General features: G+C 39.5%; 1 protein-coding gene across 1 annotated transcript in view; it reads right to left on the reverse strand.

Moving 5' to 3' along the window:
• The window catches only part of Map3k15 (mitogen-activated protein kinase kinase kinase 15), a 132599-nt gene that overhangs the window by 70884 nt on the left and 34087 nt on the right, over nt 1-27628 (reverse strand). The window contains exons 4-6 of the mRNA XM_036175586.1: nt 20677-20870; nt 17534-17702; nt 15348-15454 (exon numbers count right to left, since the gene is read on the reverse strand). Coding sequence (XP_036031479.1) covers nt 15348-15454; nt 17534-17702; nt 20677-20870 — 470 coding nt within the window. The remainder of the gene's footprint in view (nt 1-15347; nt 15455-17533; nt 17703-20676; nt 20871-27628) is intronic.

Genomic DNA, 27628 nt, shown 5'->3' on the forward strand with positions numbered 1-27628 from the left:
ACATCCTGAAAAGCCTCCCTATAGAGGCAGTGTACTCAACCAGCAAAGTTCTTGTTTCCCATGGGCCATTTGTCAATATCTGGAGGCAGTAAGTTCTTGGTACCTAGTAGGTAAAGACTATGGATAGCTCCAATTACAGAGATTTTTGTTTTGTTTTGTTTGTTTTGTTTTTTTTCAAGACAAGGTTTCTCTGTGTAGCTTTGTGCCTTTCCTGGAACTTGGTTTGGAGACCAGGCTGGCCTCGAACTCACAGAGATCCACCTGCCTCTCCCTCCCAAGTGGGATTAAAGGCATGCACCACCACTGCCTGGCCAGAGAATTATTGAACCCAAATGTCAATCACACCAAGGCTGAAACACATATTGTAATTAACTATGAAATCACCAAATATATTACTACTCCTTTTTTCTTCCAATACTGACATTTAAATTAACCTTGTCCTATTCAAAATAGTCATCTTCCATGAAAGCAGAGGAAGGACTACTGTGGGAAGATGACAAAAGCAAAGTATGAAAATTCTATAATCCACTACTTTGTATGCTAATTAAAAAGTTATCTTAGAGAGCATATGCTTGTTCCAACAATATTCTGTGCTAACAACACAGCTATAAACTTCTCCTTATGAATTTCCTCCAAAGCTGAAGGTAAGTATCTTCTTTGGTGGCAATCTCTACATTTTGTCAATTGTTTTGATACGTGGAAGTGATCAGATGTTAACACTGAAGTCTGGTAAACTGAAAGATCAAACTACACAGTGATATTAATAGCCATAGATAAGCACCTGCTTCATGCCATTACTATTCCAAGTAATTTAGGTTGAGTATCCCTAATCTAAAATCCAAAAATTTTAAGAGTATCATATTTGGACATACAGATTTCTAAAAAATTAATTTTTATATGTATGGATGTTTTGCTTTAATTTGTCTGTGCACCATGTGCTACAGTGTCCAAAGATGAAAGAAAAGGGCATCAGATCCTCTGGGACTAGAGTTACAGACTGTTCTGAGTCATGTGGGTGCTAGGAATCACACCAAGGTTCTCTGGAAAAACAGCTCAGTCACAGCTTTTGACTGCTGGGTCATCTCTTCAGCCCCCCCCCCACATTTCATATTTTTGATGAGAGTATTCAACTATTGAGGTCTGTAACTATTCTAAAATCTTGGGGGATACCCTAAAAACAAGAAAAATACTCTAGTCTCAAATATTTCAAGTAAGAGATATCTTCTAAATTAAGCTTTTAAAACTGTATGTATGTATGTATGTATTATCTATCTCTCTATCTATCTATCTATCTTTGAGATAGGGTCTCATATAGCTCAAGCTGACCTATTAACTATGTAGCCAACGAATCTTAACTTGACAAGGAAAAAATGCTTTGTCACTGATCATAAGACTTAAGCATAGGTACTGTAATTCAAACTGAGATTTGTCTGTCTGTAAAACACACTAAAATTATATTAATTTTCTGTGTTTCTTCTAAGTTGGCTTTTAGATAATTCCAGAGGCAAAATAAAAACAATACTTCCTCTCTGGTAAACTAATATTCTGAACGAAGGCAACACTGTCAAATGCAGATTATTGCAGTACAATTACTTTGAAGAAAATGAGTTTGCTTTTCTGTGTAAATTCAAATGTGTGTGGGTATGTAATGCACACAATGATTTTTTAAAAATCGCCTTCTACCTTCATTCATTCCTCATTAGCTCACTTCTCTTTAACATACACACTTCTGTTGATATATAAATAAGTCAGTAAATAAAGAACAAGCAGGAGGCAACCAAAAAGGAAATAAAACAGGATAATATGGTAGGATCAAGGTGGCCAGTGGGAAGCAATGTGAGCACACAGAAATGGAAAATAGTTTGTAAAAACCACATGTATTACCAGAAAGGCTGTTGTTCAGAAGGAAACAAAGTAATTTATTTTCTCAGGAAACTAACACAGCTGGATTTTTGTTCATAGCAGCAGGAGTCACAATAGCCAAGAGGTAAAGTTAACCTAAAATCCATCAAAGGAAAAAAATCCATCAAAGGATGAATGGATAGACAATATGTGGTCTATCCATATAATGAAATCTTACTCAGGCTTTTAAATAGAAGGGAGTTTTGGTATATAGCACAATGGGTATGGAACTTGATTACACGAAGTCAAATGAGGCAGAAACAGAAGATGACACTTATATAGCATGCTAAAGGTAGTCCAATTCATAGAAAAACTGGTAATTACTTGATGCTCAGGAGGAGGAAAGTAGAGTTGAAAAATAAATACACAAATGCAGGCTTGGGAGAGGAAAAAGTTCTAGAGATCTGCTTTACAACAGTAGAATGTATTTAATACTACTGAGCCACAAGCTTAAAATTCCTTAAGAGTAAATTTTAGATTACATGCTTTTATGACAATAAGAAACATTTGTTTCTTAACAAAAGTATCTATTATGAAAACAGTGTCAACATTCAGCTACCATCTAATTCTCTCAATATATTTGCCAACCCAAGAAATATAAAGAGATTGCCCAGCAATTTTAAGTGGAATCCAATGGCTTGTTTTGATAGTCCTGCAGGCGCAAAAATATAAATTAAAGCATTTTGAGATTAGTGTAATTAATGATGCCATGATATTATTACATTAGCTTTAAAAACTAGTATTACATATAATGTTATACTAAAAAATATAGTTATGGGTCCACATCAAATTGACCAGCTATTAAATTTTGGAACTTTACTTTTTTATTTATTCTCTATAAAATAAAAAGATGGAATTATATAATTCTAAGTTGGCAGTGATTATGGTTCTCATCATTTGTAGGAAAGCAATAACAAGTATCTTTGCTTTTAGGTACCTGAAGACAACATATAACAGTTGGAAGATATCGTTTTTCTACTTATGACAGACATGTAATACAGAATGGCTATTTATATAACCATAGACAGGAGATGGTTACACTGAATAGTGAATATCAACAGAAGAGAGAAAAGAAGGCCGATGGATACTCCAGAGATGTCAAGCCCACATAACTCTCCAAGACAAAGTGTCCTTTCACTTAACCAATCACCTGGCTGAGGAGCCCAGAAGCTGAGATGGCTTCTACAGGTTCTGAGTAAGATTGGTGGCCCTCTGATGTATGCCAGATTAAGTTAATTTAATCAATTATCCCATCCCTCCATTTCCAGGAATAGTAACCAAAGTGGAAAGAGCTGGCCTGAATGTGGACCCAGCTAGAAAAGAGGGAAAGAGAGTCACCATGTGCAAGCTCCACTTTTTCCCCAAACAAGCAGGTCTACTGCTGCTTCCTCAATTGCCTGTGGTCATTAGACCCCAAGTTCTTCAGCCTTTCAATGTAGACTCACATCAGCAACACTATAAGAGCTTCCATACCTGTAGCCTTGGACTGGGAATGAATTATTAGTTTCTCTTATTCTGCTGAGACTTCCAGTTTCTTGGACTGAGAAACTACCAGGTTCTTGGACTTTCCATTATAGTACAGATGACCACTGTTAGACTATGTAGCTTTCAAATGTATAAGTCAATGTGTTAAATTATCCTTTATAATTATATACAATTTACAATGTACTTAAACACATATATACATACATACACACATACATAACCTATTGGCACTTCTCCTATGGAAAACATTGACAAATACAGATTTATGGTGCCAAAGAGTAGGGAGGAACTATAGGTTTACTGGATGATGTGGTTCAGAAGCCATTGGAATTAGTTTCCTTAGGAATTTGAAAACATCTGGAGATATAAGCTAGAAAGTTGTAAGCAAAGTTTGATTTGGTTACAATCAGAATTACAAAATCACAGAAGGGTGATTCTAGAGCTCCGAAGACCATAAGGCTAATAAACTTCAGACAGTAAAGATTGTGCTTATGCAAGTGCATCAGGATCATGATGGGGAAACCTGTAGGGATGACCAAACCAATCAAGAGGGAACTCATGAAAGTTGGATCAATAATGGCTGTGTATCCTACATGGGACTGGACTAGGCCCTTTGCATGGCAAGGCAGTTGTGTAGCTTGATCTGCTTGGGAGGTCCCCTGGCAGCAGGATCAGAATCCATCTCTGGTGCATGAGCAGGCTTTGTGGAGCCCATTACCTATGATGGGACATCTTGTGCAGCCTTGAGGCAGGAGGAAGGGCTTGGACTTGCCTCTACTGAATGTGCCTCCACATGGGAGGCCTTGCCTTCTTGTGGGAGGGAATGGGGGGGGGGGGAAGGATGAGGGAAGAAGGGGATCTTTGGTGTGTAAAATGAAAAAATTCTTTTTATTATATTTGTGTTTTAATTTTACATATCAGCCATGGGTTCCCCTGTCCTCCCCACTCCCGCCCCTACCCACACATTCCCCCCATCCCCTCCCCTCCATTCCCATCTCCTCCAGGGCCAACACTCCCCTGGGGATTCATTTAAACCTGGTGGATTCAGTACAGGCAGGTCCAGTCCCCTCCTTCCAGGCTGAGCAAAGTGTCCCTGTGTAAGCCCAAGGTTTCAAACAGCCAGCTCATGCACTAAGGACAGATCCTGGTCCCACAGCCTGGGTGCCTCCCAAGCAGATCAAGCTATTCAATTGTCTCACTTATCCAGAGGGCCTGATCCAGCTGGGGGCTCCACAGCCTTTGGTTCATAATTCATGTGCTTCCATTCATTTGGCTATTTGTCCCTGTGCTTTTTCCAATCTTGGGCTCAACAATTCACACTTTTACAGTCCCTCCTCTTTCTCGACAATTGGACTCCTGGAGCTCCACCTGGGGCCTGGCTGAGGATCTCTGCATCCACTTCCATCAGTTATTGGATGAGAGTTCCAGCACGACTGTTAGGGTGTTTGGCCATCTGATCACCAGACTAGGTCAGATCAGGCTTTCTCTTGACCATTGCCAGCAGTCTACAGAGGATGTATCATTGTGGATTTCTGGGGACCTCTCTAGCACTCTGCCTATTCCTGTTCTCATGTGGTCTTCATTTATCATGGTCTGTTATTCCTTGTTCTCCCTTTCTGTTCTTGACCCAGCTGGGATCTCCTGCTCCCCTAAGCTTTCTTTCCCTCAAATCTTGCCTTTCATTTCTCCCACTGTCATCCAGGTTGTTCATGTAGATCTCATCCATTTCTCTGTCATTGGGTGATCCCTGTGTCTTTCCTAGGGTCCCATTTTCTAGGTAGCCTCCCTGGAGTTGTGTAGCAGTCTAGTCATTTTTGTTTTACATCTAGTATCCTCCTATGAGTGAGTACATACCGTGTTTGTCCTTCTGAGTCTAGGTTACCTCACTCAGGATGATTTTTTTCTAGATCCATCCATTTGCCTGCAAACCTCATGATGTCATTGTTTTTCTCTGCTGAGTAGTACTCCATTGTGCATATGTACCATATTTTCTTTATCCATTCTTCAGTTGAAGGGCATCTAGGTTGTTTCCAGGTTCTGGCTATTACAAACAATGCTGATATGAACATAGCTGAGCAAATGCCCTTGTGGTATGATTGAGCATTCCTTGGGTATATGCCCAAGAGTGCTACAGCTGGGTCTTGGGGAGATGGATTCCCAGTTTTCTAAGGAAGCACCATATTGATTTCCAAAGTGGCTGTACAAGCTTGCATTCCCACCAGCAGTGGAGGAGAGTTCCCGTTGCTCCACATCCTCTCCAGCATAAGCTGTCTTCTGTGTTTTTGATCTTAGCCATTCTGACAGGTGTAAGGTGGTATCTCAGAGTCTTTTTGATTTGCATTTCCTGGATAATTAGGGATGTTGAGGGAGTGGCGGATGGGTTGGGAGGGGAGGCTGGGGTGGAAAGGATGAGGGAAGAAGGGGTTCTTTGATTGGTGTGTAAAATGAATGAAAAAAATACTTAATAAAAAATGTGAAAAAAAGATTGTGCTTATGATATTTCAGATGGGAACAAGAACTCTATTGGAAACTAGAGTAGAGGATATTCATGTTATAGTATCATGAAAAAGAACCTGTCTACAGTGTCTTGGAATTTTATAGTAGGATCAATTTAAAGTTGATAGATTGGGCTGGAGACATGGCTCAGTGGTTAAGAGTATCTGCTGTTCTTCCTTTACCAGCACCCACATGGTGGCTCACAACCTCTGTGACTCCAATTCCAGAGTATCTGTGCTGCTTCTGGCCTCCACATGTTCTAGGCATGCAAGTGGTACACAGACATACATGTAGGGAAAACACTCATATACAAAAAATAGAATTGATTTTAAAAAGGTAGTAAACTACTAAATTTGGCAGAGGAAAGTTCAAGGGAAGCAGTCATTTGGATTGTGGCATCTATCTTATTGCCTGCTTTTAGCCAAGTTTACAATGAGAAATTAGAAGCAGAAAGATTTGGATATTTGCAACTTGAGCACAAAAGCAGCATCTAATGTTGGGGTCATGGTAAACATGGCTGCTGAAGAAATCCGGGCCTTTAAAAGAAGCCAACTATTTTGCATCATGACAATAGGAAAGATACCTTGAATATCTTTAGGAATGACTAAGACCTGGTCATTGCAGGCTCAAGGGTATAAAGATTAACTAACTTGAAAGATTTTGCTTTGAAAAAAAGAGCTCCAGGGCTCTCTGCTGGCATAAGGCCATTTGGAAAGTGTTTCTTCATGTTCACTCATCCAAGCACTTATAGGTCACTGAAGCTATAGTCCAAGGGGGCACAGATACTGCTTAAACTGGCAACAGACCTGGATGTTGCCCATAAGATACTATTTTTACAAGGATACAGAAAACAAGAGTTATGAGGTCATGGGGCTTTATCCAGAATTCAAAAGACAGCTTGGGGTGGGGGATAGGCAATGTGTGGCAGGATCAAGATCCCTGCAAGCAACACCTAAAGGGTAATGTGTAAAGCTGTGCTGATACAACTTCTATGAATACCAGAAAATTGAACATCTAAAGAAAGCTGCAGGGGATGAGCAGGGCCAGCCCAAAAGGCCATATAGGTTGCAAACAGCAAGGCCATAGCAACAGGCCAACCCTAACCCACCTAGAGCTCACATAATGGCACCACATGTCATGGATGCTAGACATGGATCTACAGGATTTAAGGTTTGTCCTACTGGGTTCTAGTCTTTCTCTTGTTCCATTCCTCTTTTCTTTGGCCCCATTTCTCCTTTGGGGACTGGAATTTTTTTCTGTGCCTTTGAATGTGAAATGTAAACAGCATACTTTCTACATTTTACAGAAGGTTCACAACTAATAGGTTACCTTTAGTCTTCAAAGAGATTTGGGGCTGGGACTTTTTAACACTGCCAGAACTGTTAAGATTATAGGGACTCTTGGAAATAAATTGAATGCATTTTGGATTATGAGACAGACATGAGCTTTTAGGGGGCACAGGTAGAATGTTATAGTTTAGATATGAAATATCCCCAAATGGGGCCATATATTAGGGGCTTAGTTGCCAGCTGATGAATCTTTGGGAATTGACTTTATCTTGAGTGCTCTGATCTAGTCAATCTGTTTATAGATTCATAATATGAGATTATCATTAGGAGGGAGTGAAAACTTGGAGATGGAGTAAGTGAGTCACTGGAGGCATGCTCTGGAAAGATGTTTCTTGTCTCCCTCTTTCCCTTTTCCTGTCAGCCAAGAAGTGAGTTTCCCTGCTCTTTTATGTGATCCCCACCATATACTGCCTCACCATAGACCCAGAAGTGATGGAGCTGAGACTATGGTCTAAAACTTCTGAAGCCGAGAGCTAAACAATATATTTTCTTCTTTAAGTTGTTTCTCTCAGTTAACATAATGGTGATAGAAAACACTGTCTAGCATAGTCATCTTTCAGCCCACTGGCTAGATCCTTGGTTAGAATATTATGCATGCAATAGTGTACACAGTAAAGTCTTGTCTATAAAAGCAATAGCAAATACAAAATTGCTCATAAAGGATTCTACACCATGAGAAGCCAGCAGTTTAACTGCTCAGTGGAAACTTCAAGTAGCTTTGAACGGGCTTCTGAATGCAGTGAAGTGGAAGATATCAGGAAATGCTGACTGGCTCAAGCTAGCTTTCCCACTGACAGGGAGCCCTTGCCATCTGAGGGTCAAACATCATTCATGTCTGCCAACCTTTAGTAACTAATTTATGGTCATGTTTTGGTTCACTTCATAAAGTTAAAGGTCAACTGAAATGAAGGAATACTCCTTCCCCCCTACCACCACTATTTTCCCTTATACATATAAGTTAGCACTGCTAACTTCCTTAAAACTGTATACAAAGCCATATCCTACAACTACGTTGACAGCTGGACAAGTTAAAATAGAAACATGAACTTCAAGACTACGAATACAGCTGAAGCAATTGTAAACTCTTACTGTGTGAAAAATAAGGTTCTTAGTACCAAGGACCCTTGCTGGGGCTCACCAGAGTCAGTATCTGACAGGAGATTTGAGACCAGAAAGCAAAAGGGAGGTTGTATTTTGTATGCAATACCAACTATTCTCCCTCCAGATTGAAAATACATTTGTCTCTGAATCATATCACACTGTCAAATCCACTTTTAGATGTAAATTTTCCACTTCAAACCCTGTTTTATTCTTTCAGTCCTTTGAGAGGACAGTAATCATTATTTTATCCACTATTTGACAATGTGTACACTCTATTCTGTCTAGTTAAAAAAATAGCAACAAGCAACTTACAAGGCTCCTGGTTCTTATTTAACAAACTATTTTTATAGTACTTATAGTGCACCAGGAATTTCCTCAAGAATTTCACAAGTGATGACATACTTAATTCTTTTAAGTCAACAATCAATCACATGGAGGCAAGTGTTACTAAAATTGGAGCTCACTACACTGAGGGAACAGAATTATTAGACTTTGTTTTCTCAGGTTTAATGAAGGCTGGCCTCCATTCCTAAGATGCTCCCCCTGCTTTGGAGTGTTGAATTTAAAAGCCACTGGGGTTTGGGGTGAAGAACATGAAGGAGAATACACATTTTCAGAGAGATTATGATGCCTCCTCCCCTTGATGAATCAAAATTCCATCATTAATTACTTGCTGGTATCTACTATACACACAGAATATATGCCCAACATAAATGTATGTATAAGTCTATATAAAAACATGCACAAGAAATGATTACAAAGGCATTTATTTTAGCATTCCAAACCTGGAGCATCCTAAATGCCCATCATCAGTAAAATGCGTAAATCATGGAGTATCTATACGATGGAATATTCTACATCAACAAAAAAATAACTAGTGATACACACAACAGCATATATGAATACCATCAACATGCTGTTGAAATCCTGAAGCCAAACACAGAAGTATGTTGTAGGATTCTATTTATGTGAAGTTTAAGAACAAGGAAAACTAATATTATGGACATAGCAGTTGCAACATTGGTTACCTATGGAGAGGTAGAGGTTGTAGACAAAGCTGAACAAGAAACTTCTAGGGTGATAGTTTTTTTATTTTGGTAAGGGTACTGTTTAGATGGGTATATTCATTCCTCAAATTCATCAAATTATATATTTAAAATTTATACGATTTACTGCTTGTAATATTTTATCTTGATTTAAGAGACATGACTTTACATGGGTTACAAGATTCTGGTAAAACATGGGCTCCTGTTTTGTTGTTATCTTAAAGATGCTGCCAGTGGTCTATCAGCAATTTGAAGCTTAAGACAGCTGCTGAAAAGTACAGCCTCTGAAACTGGGAAACCAGATGATCTGAGTAATTCTCAGCTCATTTGGAACATTTACTTTATGTATTCCTTATCTGAAGATGTCATTCATTGGAAGACTTATGAGGCCATGCTACAGGCCCCTAGCTATCAAACCAAGTTGCATACATTTCCAGAATACTCTTCTGTATTGACCTGACATAATTATGTAAGTAACAGCTTACTTACTGGAGGCAGAAAAGAATGTATGTCAGTGTGATTCTTAAAACATTTACTTTTTTCTATATATTATCAATGCAAGAAGAGAGATATTAGATTTAAGACATTTAGACACCTGCTATTTTGAGAGGTTGAATCTGAAACTATTCATCCTGCAAATTCACAGTAGTCATGTTTGTATGGCCACTTAGCTAGAAACTACATGTCTTAGTTAGGGTTTCCATTGCTGCAATGAAACACCATGATCAAAAAGCAGGTTGGCGAGGAAAGGATTTATTGGGCTTACACTTCCTCATTGCTGTTCATCACTGAAGGAAATCAGGACAGGAACTCAAACAGGGCAGGATCCTGGATGCAGGACCTGATGCAGAGGCTATGGAGGGATGCTGCTTACTTCCATGGCTTGCTCAGCCTGCTTTCTTATAGAACCCAGGACCACCAGCTCAGGAATGGTATCACCCACCATAGGCTGTGCCCTTCCCCATCAATCACTCATTAAGAAAATGCCTTACAGCTGATCTCATGGAAGGATTTTCTTAATTCAGTCTCCCCCATCTCAGATGATTCTAGCTTCTATCAAAGTGACATACAAAACCATCCAGTACACTACATTTTCCAACTTCACTTACAGCAATATGGAGTCAACAAAGTTAACATCAACAGAATATAAAAAAGAAGTAGCAACTCACTTGTACTGACTAATTTTATGTCAACTTGACACGAGCTAGAGTTATCTGAGAAGACAGAACCTCAACTGAGAAAATGCCTCCAGAAGGTCAGTCTGTAAGCAGGACCACAGGGCATTTCTTAATTAGTGATCGATTGAGGAGGGCCAAGCCCATTATGGGTGATGTCCTTTCTGGATTGGTGGTCCTGTGTTTTATAAGAAATCAGGTTGAGCAAGCCATGAGGAGCAAGCCAGTAAGCAGCACTCCTCCATAGCCTCTGCATCAGCTCCTGCCTCCAGGTTCTTGCCCTGTTTGAGTTCCTGTCCTGACTTCTGTCAATGATAACAGTAAGCCAAATCAACCCTTTCCTCCCAAAGTTGTTTTTAGTCATGGTGTTTCAGTACAGTAATAGCAACCCTAACTAAGATACCACTTTAAAGAGAATCCCTCATTTACTTTTCTCCTTTGGTAGCATGCACAGCACCTTTCTGCACTAGGAAAGCTATCCTTCAAGGATGGGGCTTCCGGATGAATAACAGTTTAACTTCATGTTCTATGAATCAAGTATGTGGTATCATCAGAACAGGGTCTTGCCATCAAGATCTGTAGGGTAACCAATAGCACTGGCAATCACCTGTAATGTTGGGGGGTCTATGGAACCTTACTGGCCAACAACTCCAAAAGAAGCAAACCATTCCTAGCAAGGCACTTTTTATTTGTTAGCCTATGGTGTCTAGTAGAGTGACTCCATTTCAACTCCTTCTTTATTGAGTATGCATACATGCACACATATATGTATATGTACACACAAATATATACATGTATATATGTATCTATGTACACACACACACACACACACACACACACACACACACACACACACCTGATCCAGAAAGACATCCCCAGTGGTGCAATAGTGTCATGAATATCATGGCAGTAACAACCACTTTATGACTGGATTTAAGCACTAGTCCAGAAGATGAAACTCATACTGGGGACTATTATCAGGCCCAAAACCTGTAGCCCTAGAGTGTAATCTACTACTATGCTACTAGATGAATATAATATTAAACAGATTCCTAGCGACATAACCACAGATTACTGTATCTCTCAACCATCATCAGAAAAAATTCTCTTTGTAGTAGATGGTGATTAACAAACACCCACAACTTATCAAGGTACAAAGAATAAGAGACTGTGGAATACTTAGCCCTAAATGGAACATAGACACTGAACCATCCTCCTCCAGAGGTTCCAGAATCACTGCAGAAGAGGGGACAGAAAGAGTGTATGAGCCAGAAGTCATGAGTGACTGCAGGGAAGAGTGTTTTCTAGACATATTAGTGCAATTCCACATACGAACTCACAATGGTTGTGACAACATACACAAGACCTGTGCCAGTGCAAGTCAGACAAAAGCTCAGCATGAAGAGGTGAGATGGGCACGAAGTCTCACCCCACTCAAGGAGCTATTAGCAACTGTTAATGGAAGGAGAGGGGGAGTTAGTTGTCTTTAAAAGTGTAGCCACCATTCGTTTGGCTATTTGTCCCTGTGCTTTTCCTATCTTGGATTCAACAATTCACACTCTTACAGTCCCTCCTTTTTCTCGACAGTTGGACTCCTGGAGCTCCACCTGGGGCCTGGCCGAGGATCTCTGCATCCACTTCCATCAGTTATTGGATGAGAGTTCCAGCATGACAGTTAGGGTGTTTGGCCATCTGATCACCAGACTAGGTCAGTTCAGGCTTTCAAACACAAATATCCATATGGAAAAAAAAATAAAATAATTTTTTTTTTAAATTTCAAGTAAAAAAAAAAAAGTGTAGCGCCCAGTAGGTTGACTGCACAACCAAGAACATACAGGCATCACAAATTGGACTTGACAGGTTTAAAAAAGTGGGGATACAAATTTGAGTGGGGAGGTAAGAGGGGTGTATCTTGGGGTAATTGGGAAAGGGGGATAAATATAATCAAAATACAATGTACAAAATCTTGAAAGAATAAGGGAGAGGGAGGAAATCACTCGCCTCACACTTCCATCTGGTCTCTAACCCTGTGCCATCAGTTGCAGTGTAAGAGTGGCAGTGAACTAGCTTCAACTATGCAGATGATGCCAATATGCTAGGGCAGTGGTTCTCAACCTTTCTAATGCTGTGACCTAATATAGTTAGTTCCTCATGTCATGCTGACTCCCAATGTTATTTCTGTTGCTACTTCATAATTTTGCTGTTATGAATCATAATGTAAATATCTGATATGCAGGATAGCTGACAAACAACCCCTATGAAAGTCATTCAACCCCTCAAAGGGTTGCGACCAACAGGTTGAAAACCACTGGTCTAGGGGATTAACTAGAGCAATGCTACTGTGCTAACAGCCTGGTTCACTCAAATCTATCCTGTTATCAAGAGAAAAATTTAAAACTTATTTAAATCATTGGATTTTCAGGCTCTTTGCTACATCATTTTAGCTAATTTACCTACTATTTAAGCTTTTGAGGCTTGGAGTCTCTAAGCAATACTTTCTAAGTTACACACACACATGCATGCATGCAACCACATGCACACACACGTGCACATACACACAGGAAAAAAAAACAACACTATCTATACTGGCTAGTTTTTAGTCAACTTGATACAAGCTAGTCATCAAAGAGGAAGGATCCTCAATTGAGAAAATGCCTCCAGAAGATCAGGCTGTAGGCAAGCCTGTAGGGCATCTTTTTCACATTAATTGGTATTTATTCAACCTCCATATGCTAAACCATGCTCTAGGTACTAGGGTGAGGCATTGTGAGACAAATACTGAATGTACATTAAATTTACAACATATAATTATAAGAGATTAAATTAGAATATATCTTATATAGCAGATATACAACACACACACATGGATATAGGGAACAAGATTACATATGGATAAAGTGGGTTGCTAGCTATTCAAACTTATATAGAAAAAGAAAATCAGAATGTTTTCTTAAAATTCTCAAAGACTTCTAAAAATCTGATGGCAGTGTAACAGGGGTGACAGATTTTGGCATAGGAGAACTGATGATAAGGTCTTTCATTAAAACCAAATCAGCTGGCATCTTCTTGTAGGAATTCACAAACCCTAGACCGTCAGCTGTGAAGCCTGTATAGGACTGAACTAGGCCATCTGCATATGAGAGACAGTTGTGTAGCTTGGTCTGTTTGAGGGGTCCCTGGCAGTGGGACCAAGATCTGTTCCTGGTGCATGAGCTGGCTTTTTGGAGCCCATTCCCTATGGTGGGACACTTTGCTCAGCCTTGATGCAGTGGTGAGGGGCTTTGATCTGTCTCAACTGAATGTACCAGGCTTTGCTGACTCCCCATGGGAGGTCTTACCCTTTTGGAGAAGTGGATGGCAAATAAGGGGACATGGGGGAGTGGGGGGGGGGGGAATGTGGTTGGTATGTAAAAATGAATAAATTTTTTTTAAAAATCTGATACCATGAGGAATTTGAGAAGGAACTTTTACCACTGACCACATATCTCATCTTTCTCTTCATTGTACGGTATTGAACCCAGGGCATTTTCCTAATGAGTTATTTATGGGAGTGAGCCAGCCCATTGTGGATGGTGCCATCCCTGGGCTGGTAGTCCTAGGTTCTATAAGAAAGCAGGCTGAGTAAGCCACGAGGAGCTAGTTAAGCAGTACCCCTCCATGACTTCTACATCAGTTTCTGTCTCCAGGTTCCTGCCCTATTTGAGTTCTTGCCCTGACTTCCTTCCATGATTAACAGTGACATGGAAGTATAAGTCCTTTCCTCCTCAACCTGCTTTTTGGTCATGGTGTTTCATTGCAGCAATAGAAACTCTAATTAAGGCACCATCTTTATCTACTGTGCAACATCAATCTTACTGCTTCAGCTACTCCTCCATAGTATAAAAGATACAATCAATAACTTTCTCTCTCTCTCTCTCTCTCTCTCTCTCTCTCTCTCTCTCTCTCTCTCTCTCTCTCTCTCTTTGAGACATGGTTTCTTTGTGTATCCCTGGCTGACCTGGAACAAGCTCTGTAGACCAGGCTGGCCTTGAACTTAGAGAGATTCACCTACCTCTGCCTAGAATTAAAGTGTGCCTGTGACTAGAGTGCTGGGATTAAAGGCATGTACCACCACCACCATGCAATACCTTTTTCATGTATATAATCCCATCCTCTATGCTTAACCTTATATCCTGTACTTGCCTTCACTTGCATCTTGTGTTCTGGTTGCACTGGCTATTACTTGGATGCTCCTTATGCAAAAAGATTTCTATGCTCACACTCCAGTCAAATGAAATGGTCTTTCACTCTCCTCCATACCCTACCATCTCCCATCCATGATCTAATTCTTTAAAACTTATACCAGAAAATACAAAGAAGCTTTTCTACCCCTAAACAGAACAACTCTCTCCTTCTGCTATACTTCCATATCACTTTGGACAAACCCTTCATTAAACTGCATATCTCCCCAAGTTATTAGAATTTCTTTGTTTTTTGAAACTGACTCTCACTATATAGCCCTGACTGGCCTGGATTTGTTATGTATAACAGGTTGGCCTGAACTCAGATATCTGCCTGCCTCTGCCTCCTAAGTGTACGGAATAAAAATGTGTACCACCCCACCTGGCCCTATTAGGATTTTTTTTACATGTCTGATCTCATAGAATATATGTTCCAAAGGCAAAGTACCTTGTGTATTTTCATACCTTTGGCAGTTAGCGTATGACTTGGATCATATCTGATGAATACTGAAAAGACAACAGAAGACTATAACAGGTCACATGTTCACAAACACCACACATAATCATTCTTACCTATTCAGTGCAAATGCATAGTGGAATTTAATGTTGTGCTGATCAGCCAAATCACATGTAGGCAGCATCTTCAATGTTTCTACCAGCTTGACCATTGCATCATAGTCCTGTTGGCAAAAATGTCTCAGAGTGTGAGAAAGAGGAAACAGTTCCTCATAGATTTTTCTCAATAGTTATAAACATAAGACAGACTCCAAATTTAAAGATAAATCTTTCCTTGCAGATAGTAGTTAGTGAAATTAATTTTAGCCTTGACAAATATGGAGAAAACTATCAAAAAAGAAGATAAATGAGACAGAAGAGGAATTCCTGTTACCAGACGGCACAAAAGGATCAATAAAAAATTTGTTAAATCAAAAAACAAAAGGACAAGTGAGCCTAGCAACAAGAAAAAAAGATGTTATGTGTTGAGTGTGGGAAGGTTAATACCAGCAGAACTGTGTTAAAATGAGTTGGATAAATACACACAAGAAAACTTAGTCACTTTCCAATACAAATGGAGAAAACACCTAACTGCTTCCTACTTTGCCTAAATCAATCAAATTAGTCTAAGAATTTCTCAGCTGCAGCACTATTGATATTCTAGACTTACATCTCTGCTCCGGTATGCTGTCCATGTATTGTTGGATGGATAGCTGCATCCCTACTAGAAGCCACTAGTACCCCTGCCTTACACAGTCAGTTTTGACAGTTAGAATGTCTCTCCAGACAATGCCAAATACCAACAAGCTGAGAGCTACTGTTCCAAATGCTGTATACATTACCCCAGGGGTTAAATTGCTACCATGTGTGTCTCTACTGGGTTCCATTTTAGCAGTGCCACCAACAATTACCCATTTAGCCAGGCTTAGAATTACTGGTATTGGCCAACTCACTGCTAGCCAGTCAACAGAGATCTTCCCACAGAATATGACACTTGGCTTTAGACTTTGATGTTACTGCCTCAGAAAAGAGAAGACAATATATTCCAGAAAACTTCCAGCCCTTCTTTGGGCTTAAGAGTTCTACAAATGAAAAATTAAGAACTGAAGGCATTCAGGAGGGGAAGGGTAGAAGCAAGCCAGCAACTCAAAGAAACATTTTAGGTGTGGTGGCACACACCTATAATCACTGCATTGGGGAAGCAAAAGCAGGAGCAATGGGAGTTCAAAGTTATCTTCAGCTACACGGCAAGTTCAAGACTCCATAGAGACATAAGACCCTGTCTCCAAATAACAGCAACAACAAAACCAAAATCAAAAAGAAATACTTCAAAAAAAAGTCAATCACATTTTCTTGTTGCATAATACCACGTTATTAAAAGCAGGTAGCTGTATCTGTTCGTCACTCAGGCCATGGGTTCCTTAGTAGCCGACTCTGCTCTTGGTCCAGACCATAAATGAGTGTCTCTCTCCATCATTCAGATTACAGAATTGTGATCAACAACCTCTAGTGCAGCTTTGTAGTATTCTACAAGTGAAGCATATTATCCTTTGTGCTTCCGGAAGGAAGAGATGCAAGATACCCTTAAAACTATTTCAATATTGAAGAGAAATACTCAGTTTCCTCCCAGGGTTCCGCACCTTGTAACCTGGGTCTCAAAAACTTTCCAGCAACTTCTGATGCCTCTATTAGAATAAGCATCTGCTCCCCTAGTTCCTTAACATAGGCCAGCCACTCCTCCTCTCACTGAGGGGTGGTGGTAAAGAGAGAAAGACGTGACAAAGGCACAAAGGAAAAGCTGAAGAGATGAAAACAAGGGTAATGGAGCTAGTCAGCCTCTGGATCTTGATTTTACCATGCTCTGTGACTCTGAGCAGGTTACTTCATCTCTCTGTGCCTCAAATTTCTTCATTTGTAAAATAAAAATAAGAGCAAACCTAAACCTCTAACCATGGGGTTAAGAGGACTAATCAATCGGGATTTACAAAAGGCTTGGAGCATTACCTAGAATAAAATATATGTAAAATGTTAAATTCTTATTTTAAGCACAACAGGGGCTCTTGTTGGAGTGCTTACTCCAGCTCTAATATAACAAAACTACCTCTAAATAATCTACAGTAGCCCATCACCAGGTCACATACCTATTTAGATAGAGCAGCTTCTTCAGCACACTCTTGATGTAAGAAAGCACACTTTGTATGAGAAATTCCCTATGACAAAGAAAAGTCAAGCATATGCTAGCCTCACCTAAGTACACTTCATACCTGGATATCACGGTAGGACAGGAGTAAGTTAATGATAATGTCCGATGTCAGAACCTCAATATTATCCATGCGGAATTTGATCCGAGTCAACTCTTTTGCCAGTTCATCACCCTGGTATTTCTCTCTGGCTTTCCGGATGTCATTTAACAAGGTTTCTTTGTAATAAGCACTGAAGAAGAAAACAAACCCCCCTGATTATATTACATGCAACCAAGACTCTCTTGAGTGCTCAAATGAGCATGGTTCTCAATAACATATGGGGACCTTGGCCATCCCTGAGTTTTCCTAAGCCAGTAAACATGATAATATCTACTTTTTTTGCATACTGCAGCAATAAACTAGTAGGTGCTAATAAAATTCAGCTTATTACAATCTGAAAAATTATCTTCAAAGCTTAACTTTCTGATAGTCTAGATAAATTAAATTCAACTTCCCAAGAATTATAGATATGTACACACACATGTGTACACACACACACACACACACACACACACACACACACACACACACACACGGCATAAAGCAAGTTTACATGATTATTTAATTTTCCCCCACTATCAACAAATTATCAAAAGCCAAACAATACTCCAAAAGACATAAAACCTAGACAAATTCATTTTAAAAAACATTTCCATCTACTAAGTGTTCCCAGTTAGTAGTCCTGAAGCTGTTTCCAGGTGAAGGAGAACGGAACCAACAAGTGTGTCCAAGAGCAATCCAACAAGGGGTACACAACAAGACCACAGCAGGGAGATTACAGACGACTGGACCCTCCACCCTTAGCTTTCCTTGCAAAAATATTTCCCAATATAAAATAAAAATTTTCTCTCTTGTGAGCAAAAGGAGAGTATGTAAAAACCATTTAAAACAGTATAAATTTACCCTGAAACGTCATCATAGCCTCTCATACAGCCAATATTAGTTGTGGTACTTCATTTAAAACTTGAAAAACATCCTCTTCTAGTGGTACAGAACCCAACTTACAATGAGGACCATAGACTGATTAAGTATCTTGTCCATTTTCCAAGTAATTTTAAATAGACTCTGGGTATTACCAAGTGGTAATGCTATCAACCCATTGAAATTATATAATTGTAAAGAATAAATTTAAGATTCTCACTTAGTAAAGAGTAAATCAACACTAGAGAAAGAAAAGGAACACAGATAAAATAAGAATAAATAGTACTTAGCTTGAATAATTATAAAGTGATGGCACATAAATGTGGATACAGTACATAGCCTGGCCCAATGCTCCTAATAAGACCTCAATTAACACTTAAAGGATAGACTGATAGCCTACAGAAATGGTTCTGATATAAAAATACCAGTGAACTTCTTCCATTCTTTATTTCCTTATTTGTCAACTTCCATTACACTAATGATGAGCAAATTAGTAGATTCTGCCAGTGTTTAAAACTGTTAACTGAATGAGTCATTAAGTTGGGTGCCATCCATTGCCCATTCAGCAAGTTATAAAGTCATCAAAGCTATTAAGGTGTTATTAGTTTGGCCTGACAAGTAAAAAGTTATACCTTAGTCTTGTTTTCAAGTGTAACTGAAAAATCACTTTGAACAGTAACTTTTATGCAAATGAAATTATGCCTCGCATGTTGGGGATATCAGATATGTAGTGAGTATTAGCCATTTCTGCATCTGGTAATGAGGAAGGATGTTGCTAATCACTGTAGACTTGGAAATGATTTCTAAGTGCTTTCTAGCTTAAGATTCAAGATAGAGATAATAAACCTGCCAGAGTTGGATGGCAGGTAAGTTTTTAGCCCAAGTGCCATGTTATAGAGATTTTCAAACATAAGCACCATTAACCCTCACATTAACAATTAACAGACACCAGTCATAGGACAGAGTTTTTTGAGCCTTTGGAAATTAAAACAAATCCCCCAAAAGCTTATTTTCCTCCTAATACATAGATTTATTGAATGAGGAAACAAATTTCAATCTATTTCTTACAAAGACATCTTATCCCTCTGTCAGATTCAAGCTATATACCTTTTTGTTAGACCTAAAAATATGCTATTAGGAGAGGTTTCTCTCTAAACTTCACTAAAATTTTTCCTTTGAAGTAAGACGATAGCTATCATGGTGTCAGAGAAAGCCTTACTTGTTTTCTGTTGCTGCCATATGGGTTTCTAGACTTCTTTCCCACTAAACTGTGCATCCCAAGAAAAGGCAATAGGACAGAAAAGGTGAGAAGGCTGTTAGCAAGTGTGACTTTCATGCCAGTACTTTAACAGTAACCCTCCATGGTTCAGGGTACCATGGTCTGGGCCAAAGTATGACATGAGGTCCTTGACATTTCATTACAAGTCAGTTCTGCCAGTCCTTTGGATTTTCATTTGTTTTGGAAGAACAAATCCTTCTTATGACACAACTTACAGGAATAAATCCTTTAAATTGGCTGTGAGCAAAACAACAGGGATCCTCTACTTAAGAATCATTTCCTGCCCTTAACTTTTCAACTAACAACACTGAAGGTACAGTTTATTGAGCACTAAGGTTCAAAGAGGGGAAGTGACTTTTCCAAGGCTACCCAGCCGAGAATCACCTAAGCCAGAATTCATACTCAAACCTGTCTGCCTCTGAGTGGACACCATACCCCATGACGTAAATCTACAGATAACATGTCACAGGACATCCTGAGGTCAGGTTGGCTGAAGCTTGACTCAATGCATGCTTATGACAAGAACTTAAGGTCAGAATGACCTTGCTCTGGCAGTTTGAGAACCTGAATAACTGAGAGTATAAAATTATGTTCAGAAACTATCTAAAAACACAGAATCTTAGAGTTGAAAGAGATCATTAAAAACAGTCACAGAGTTAACTTCCCTGTTTTATAAAGGAGAAAGAGCATAGAGAAGAAGAGTTACATATCAGTGTCATATAGGGAACCATGGCTAGCCCCAGGCCCAGTTATGACCATGCTCTCTTCTCTTCTGGCTTCATCTCAGGAACTCAGCTTAGTGAGACACTAAGGGGGTAATGATGGATTCCAAGATGATTAAGTGGGTGGCCAGTGATCCCTATTCTCTGGACATCCTGGTCACTTCAAAGTATACCACCTCCCTGACAGTGAAAGGGAAATGTCTGCAAGACTACCAGGATTTTTAGTGGCTGATGGAAATTACCATGAGGTCACACGGATATCCTTAAGGAGGCTAGTGAACCTGTCCACCAGGGGCATACACAGTGGGCCCAGGATGGTGTCCCAGTTGGGCTGCATATACTCTGAGGCTCGCCTTTGGGCATCACTCTCGCAGCAAAAATAATCAGCACACGGTGTCACAGTGTAAGGGATGAAATAATAATTTCCACTAGACGCCTGGAAAAAAGAAACAAAAAGTATTTCAGAAAGCAAGTGATACAGAAGCACATCTGTGGCCCTGAACAGGCAGACCTGATAGGACAGTGAAGGAGAAGATGCAAAATATGAACAACACTTTGTGTGATTATCATTTCAAACCTATTAGGCTCAAAACAGAAAACACCTCAATTTCAAAATCACTACCATCTGTGTATGCCTCTGAATTTCACTGGCAAAATGTTGAAGAGTTTTAAGTTTTAGAAACTATGTAAGTTCATTACCTATCCTCCAAACCACAAAGAACTTGGACCCCTTGATTACCAAGGATTATAAAGTGGCATATTAGTTTATAGTGTAAATAAAAATCTACATTATTTGATGATTTAATACAGGTGCTATTAACTTTTGTGAATAAAAATGGTTTTGCAAGAAGCACACAATAATAAATATTACTACTTTCAAATATTTTATGAAAAAAATCTGTTGAAAATTTTCACAACAGTAAGCAACACTCATGTAAAGCAACATATTTTGTTCTATAGAATAATTACAGTTGACTAAATCCTGATCCTTTGAAAAGCATAAACATTACCTCTAAAGGACATAAACTCTGTATTCAATTTTTAGCACATTGAAGGCTAAAAATACATTCTTTATATGATATTCTTATATTCAACCTTCTCTATAAGTATAAATATACATAAATATATAAGCATGCAAATAAACTTGTCATACATATATAATTAAATAGGATGGAGACCAGTAGCCTGACGCCAGAAAACAGTTTTTTGAAAATACTGGAGGTTGTGCCAGAAAGAGCTTATTGAATTGTTGGACAAAGGGCTCCCATGGACCACCCCAAACATCATAGGAGATTATCAAGGATATTGGTTGATTTCTACATCCTGATAGTAAGGCCATGCTGCTGAAGACAACAATTATGTCGTCAAACATGGAGAAGTCAAGCTGATAACCAACTAGAAACTTCTTACTTTCTGACAAGCATTTATGCTGCTGGAAGTTACTCTGCATGGTAGCAGAGGAGTAAAGTGTCACCAAGCTATAAACAATTGCAACCTACAATGTGACCAGCCTGCAAGATATACTGGTGCAATGGTGTCATAAATATTATTGGAGTAACTAACCACTTTTGGATTTAAGTCTCACTCCCTGATAGGGAACCCACACCTGACCCTGCTAAAGTGGCCAAGGACTTGAGATTAGATTGGTCATGGGCCTAGGGAAAAACCTACTAATGTTATCCTGCTAAAGAAACATAGCAATAAAATGACTCCTCATGACATACTGCAATGCCCATAGATAAATGTATCACCCAATCCTCATCAGATAAGATACTTTTTATAGCAGATGGGGACTATCACAGAGACCCACAACTGGACAATGTATAGAACGTGAGACTTTGGAGTACCCAGTCCTAAATGGATGTCTCTATCAAACTCCTCCCCTTAAGGCTTAGGGATACAGAAGAGGAGGCAGAAAGATTACAAGTGCCAGAGGTGGTAGATGACTCCAAGAAACAGTGACTTCCAGATACAACAGAACTGATACAGATAAGAACGTACAGAAACTGTGGCATCATGCATAGGACCCACAGAGGTTCAAGACAGACAGGGTACCCAAACATTGAGAAGGTTCTGGACACAAAGTAATACTCCTAACCAACTAGCTAATTTTCTTTAATAGTGCATCACTGGGTATATTAACCACACTCCATGGCAGGCCAATGCCCAGGAGTAATTGGCCACAACAAAATGAACTCCATGTGCTGTTTTGTGGTTTTCTTGCTTCATTTTGTTTTGGCCTTTTTTAAATATGTAATTTATTTTTATTTTGTGTTCATTGGTATTTTGCCTGCATGTATGTCTGTGTAAGGGTGTCAGAAGCCCTGGAACTGGAGTTACACACAGTTGTGAACTGTCATGTGAGTGCTGAGAATTGAACCTGGGTCTTCCACAAGAGCAGCCAGTACCTTCAGCTGCTGAGCATCTCTCCAGCCCCTCTTCTTTTGACATTTTGTCTTACTGATTTTTTTTTCAGAAAGAGAGAAAGAAAGAAGATGAAGTTGAGTGAGGAGGAAGGAGGGGAGATCTGGGAGGAGAAACATGATTTTTAAATATATATATATTTATACACACACACCTATGTAGCACAAATCTTAAGGAGGTTTATTAATAAGATCAAACTCAGAGCCAGGTATTGGGGTAAATGCTGGGAGATCAGAGAGACAGAACAAGCCACAGCTACCTCACCTTGCCAATTCCTCAGCTGGTCTTGCTTCCTCAGACTAGAAGCTTCTGAGTCCTCATCCACATGAATCTCAGCAGAACTGTGCTGCTCCAAAGCCTGAATGCTTAACCAGCCAAAATGCTTCTAGTTTCTGGTCTTCAAACCTTATATATCTTTCTACTTTCTATCATCACTCCCTGGGATTAAAGGCTGGATTTCTGGGATTAAAGGCGTGTGTCACCATGCCTGGCTGTTTCTAATGTGGCCTTGAACTCAGAGATCCAGAGGTATTTCTGTCTCTGGAATGCTAGGATTAAAGGCATGTGCTACCACTGCTTATCCTCATGTTTAATATTGTGGCCGTCCTGTTCTCTGACCCTAGGTAAGTTTATTAGCGTGCATAATATTTCAGGGAACACAATACCACCACACACCTATGTGACATTAAGCAGGGGAGAAAAGAAAATGCTGGAGGTTTAGTTGAGTGCAAATCCAACAGGAACTAAAACTAAGTAGGACTGCTCAATAAGCTAATGCTATTCCAGGTTCTGTTAGAAATGTCTAGAAAGGAAACAGTCTCAGTGCTTTCTAGGTTAGTCTGATTACATTTAGACCATTGTCCCAGCTGCAAATCAGACTGACTGTCATCAAGGTGAACATAATTAATTTGAGACTAAATTTCATGGGGCCCATTCTGGTCTCAGACCTACTGTGTAGCTCAAAATGACCTTGAACTCCTGATCCTCATTTTCCTGCTTCCACTTCCCAACTCCTGAGATTACAGGCATGTTCCATAGGCCCTTCATGTACTCAATCTTTTGTTTAAACTCTCAGAAAAAAACTAGCTTAAAAATTTAGACCTTCATTGCCAACAGCCCATAAATTAGGTTTGGTGGTCTATGCCTGTAATCTTAGCATTTTGGAGTTAGAGGCAGGGGGATCAGAAGTTCAGGGTCATCCCCAGGTCTACAGGAAGTTTAAGGCTAACCCTAAGACACATGGATACCCAGTCTCTGAAAAAAATTAAAAATTAAATTCCCATATCTCAACTTGAATTCTGAAAGAATGTATATGGCATGAGGAACCATTCATCTGACTTTTTCCAATTTTTAAACTAAAATAATAGAGATATCCAGGAAGTTGGACATAGTGAAGATAAAACATCAGAAAGTACTTTTGTGGGGTTGGGGAGATGGTTCATTCATTACAGTGCCTGCTGCTCAAGCATGAGAACCTCAACTGGGATCCACAACACCCAAAGCCAGACCTGGGGCTTGTCTATAATCTCAGTCCTTAGCGGCACTGATAGGCAGATCCCTAAAGCTGACTGGACAGCTAGCCTAGGTAAATAGATAGGCTCCAGGTTCAATGAGAAGCTGTCTCAAAAATGAGAAGAGTAATTGAGGGAAAACAACTGACACCAACATCTGGTATTCATCTGCACGGACATACGCATATACACTACATAAACATACATATATCACACAAAATAACTTTCAAAGTATACTATGTCCCAGTAAATTAAAACTAAATGTATTAATTATAGAGAAAATTGTCACAATATCATGATCTAAGATCAAGCAGAAAATGTGGGAAATTTTAGAGGTTAGAAGTTTTCCTTCTGAATAAAATCTGCTTGATGGAAGTATAGGTCATATTCTTTTTTCTACTTTAATTTAAAATATACTTGCTCTGAAATTCTCTTTCTGCACCTTCTTGGGCCCTGTCATGTCACATTTTGAATCTTAAAATAGTCTGTTTAAAAACAATTACTAATACTATCTCACTAAAACACATTTTAAACTAGGTGAGCTTTATCTTGGGGACTAGATGATCAGTATTTTAGGCTTTGCAGAACTCCAAGTATCTGTCCAACTACTGCACTCAGCTATGGGAATGTGGAAGCTGACAGGGGACCATCCACAAACAGGAGCAGGAGCCATGAGCCAGTACAATTTTATGTATAGACACAAATTCAAATTTCATATTTGTGCATGCCATGAATTAATTATTTACAAATATTTAAAATGTGTTTTTTAACCACCCTTTGGTCTGGAGAGATGGATCAGTTATTAGGAGCACTGAGACTGTTCTTGAAGAGGATCCAGGCTCAGTTCCCAGCACCCATGGCAGTTCATAACCGTCTGTAACTCCAGTTCCAGGAGATCCAACACCTTCTTCTGGCCTCCGTGGGCATCAGACATGCCACATACATACAGGCAAATATTCTTACACATGGAATAAAATAAAATATTTTTAAGAATCCTTAGCTCAGAGGCCATACAAAAACAAGTAACAGGTCTAGCTTGTCTCAGACTAAGTCTTCAGATGCTCCATTACCTATGAAAATAATTACTGTGCTATGAAACAGCAGCTGGAAACCATCCCTGAGGGGTGGCACTGAACCCCTCAAAACTAAAGTGCCAATATTATAAACAGAAGAGGCAAAAGTTCGTGTGTGTGCATAATGACTGCAGAAGGGTGGCTCATAACAACTTCACTACCATCAGGAATTGCCTGCCCCCGAGGAATGAAAGACCCTTCCCTCTCTTGAATACGTTGAAGTTCTCAGAGATTAAATTGCTAAGCAAACTAAAGTTTCGGTGTGTCAAAGACAGTTTTTCCTCATCCATGCCAGAAAATCCATGTTGCTAAAGAAAATTAAATTAAAGCCATTTGCATAGTCAAAGTTGCAATGTTTTTTAACTGAAACTGGTGGGTATGGTAAAGGCCTTCCAATTTCAGGCTGAAGGAGAAAAACTCCAAGTGTATTTGTGAGGTAATATGTTTGAAGAATTATAGTGTATTTGAGGGTATTTGTGTCAAACTAGAGGTGCTCAAGCACCTTAGAGCCTACCTCCAGAAAAATTACCATAACTGATTAAATTCCTGGTTTAAAACCACTTAAAGTTTCTGTACAAAGTTGTAAGGACATGTAACAAATGGAAAAACACCGTTCAAGGAGCCTCACTAAATAGTGATAAGAAAAGCAAAATTCTGGAGCATCTAAGCCATAATCTGTTCAAGTGATAGAAATTTTACTCATAGTGTAGCCAAGAAGAAGAGATTCTCTTCAGTGTTGAGTCTAGGATGACACCATGTCCTGGTGTTGTAGGTGCTCTATTCCTATCAAGTATGATCAAAAGGAACAGGGCTCCCCTTTTTCCTTCAAGCACCTTCCCACCTTTCTTAGGGCAGAAGCTCTATCCTAGGCAAAACAACAACAAACAGACAAATACTATTTTCTGATTGCTTTTATCCCTGCTTATTCAGAAGGTGAAGATTCCATACCAGGAGATACAAACTACCACCTTACCCCGTGCGTCACTCATCGAACAGTATTAGCCCCCCAAAAGTAACTACCTCCATTGCCTGCTCCAGAACATCAGTATAGTATAGTGTCTGAGCAAGAAGTGGCTTTAAGGACAGCTTCTCAATAAGGAGCTGACTTTATGTGTAATGCAACATGTGAAATTTCAAGTCTATGGACACTGTTAAAAAAGACAGAAATTGGTGGCAATCAGCTAAGAGGAGCCTTGCAGCGCTCCAACAGCAATAAATGAGAGGTAGATCTGTAGCAGGAATCTTAAAAAGGTTCTTATTAATAAAAACAAACCTGGAGCCAGGTATTGGGGTGAATGCTGGAAGATCAGAGAGACAGAACAAGCCACAGCTTCCTCACCTCACCAGTTCCTCAGCTAATCCTGTTTCCTTAGACTGGAAACCTCTGAGTCCTCATCCAAATAAATCTCAGCTGAACTGCTACTCAAAAGCCTAAAAGCTTAACCAACCTAGTTCTTGATTTTCACGCCTTATATACCTTTCTGCTTTCTGCCCTCACTTCCTGGGATTAAAGGCTCACTTTCTGGGATTAAAGGCGTGTGTCACCATACCTGGCTGTTTCCATTGTGGCCCTGAACTCAAAGAGATCCAGACAGATTTCTGTCTCTGGAATGCTAGGATTAAATGTGTGAGTGACACCATTTTCTAGCCTCTGTATCTATTGGCTGTTCTGTTCTATGACCCCAGATAAGTTTATTAGCATGCACAATATTTTGGGGGACACAATACCACCACATAGATCAACTTTAAGTTTTTCAGAGAGCAAGTTAGAACAGACTTCAAGAGTTGGACTTGTGACTGAGGGCAGAGGAAGATAGTGGTAAATGCATGATAAATAATTCCAGATTGATGTTTAAATTTTCAAAGAACAGAAGAAACCTGTGGGCCTAGATTGTTCCAAATACTAGAGTTTCCAAACAGTAACAATGACAATGATCAAGTTTTAAATGGCCTTTTGGCAGCGAAGGTGCTGTCCCCAGAAGATGGAAAAGCCAACTATCGTGAGAGTTGCCCAGGACTTTTGCCAATTAGTAGCAGCAGCTGAGGAGACCTGCAGATTTGGATGTAGATCTGCTAGACAGCGTACTTAGTTCACATGGTTTCCCTGATCCTGATTTAGTGCTGAACTTTATTCCTGTGAACAGCATATTAGGCTTTCTTCCCTGGCAAGTCAGATTGACTGAGAT

Source organism: Onychomys torridus, chromosome X, assembly GCF_903995425.1.
Source record: "Onychomys torridus chromosome X, mOncTor1.1, whole genome shotgun sequence".
In the NCBI taxonomy this organism is placed as follows: domain Eukaryota; kingdom Metazoa; phylum Chordata; class Mammalia; order Rodentia; family Cricetidae; genus Onychomys; species Onychomys torridus.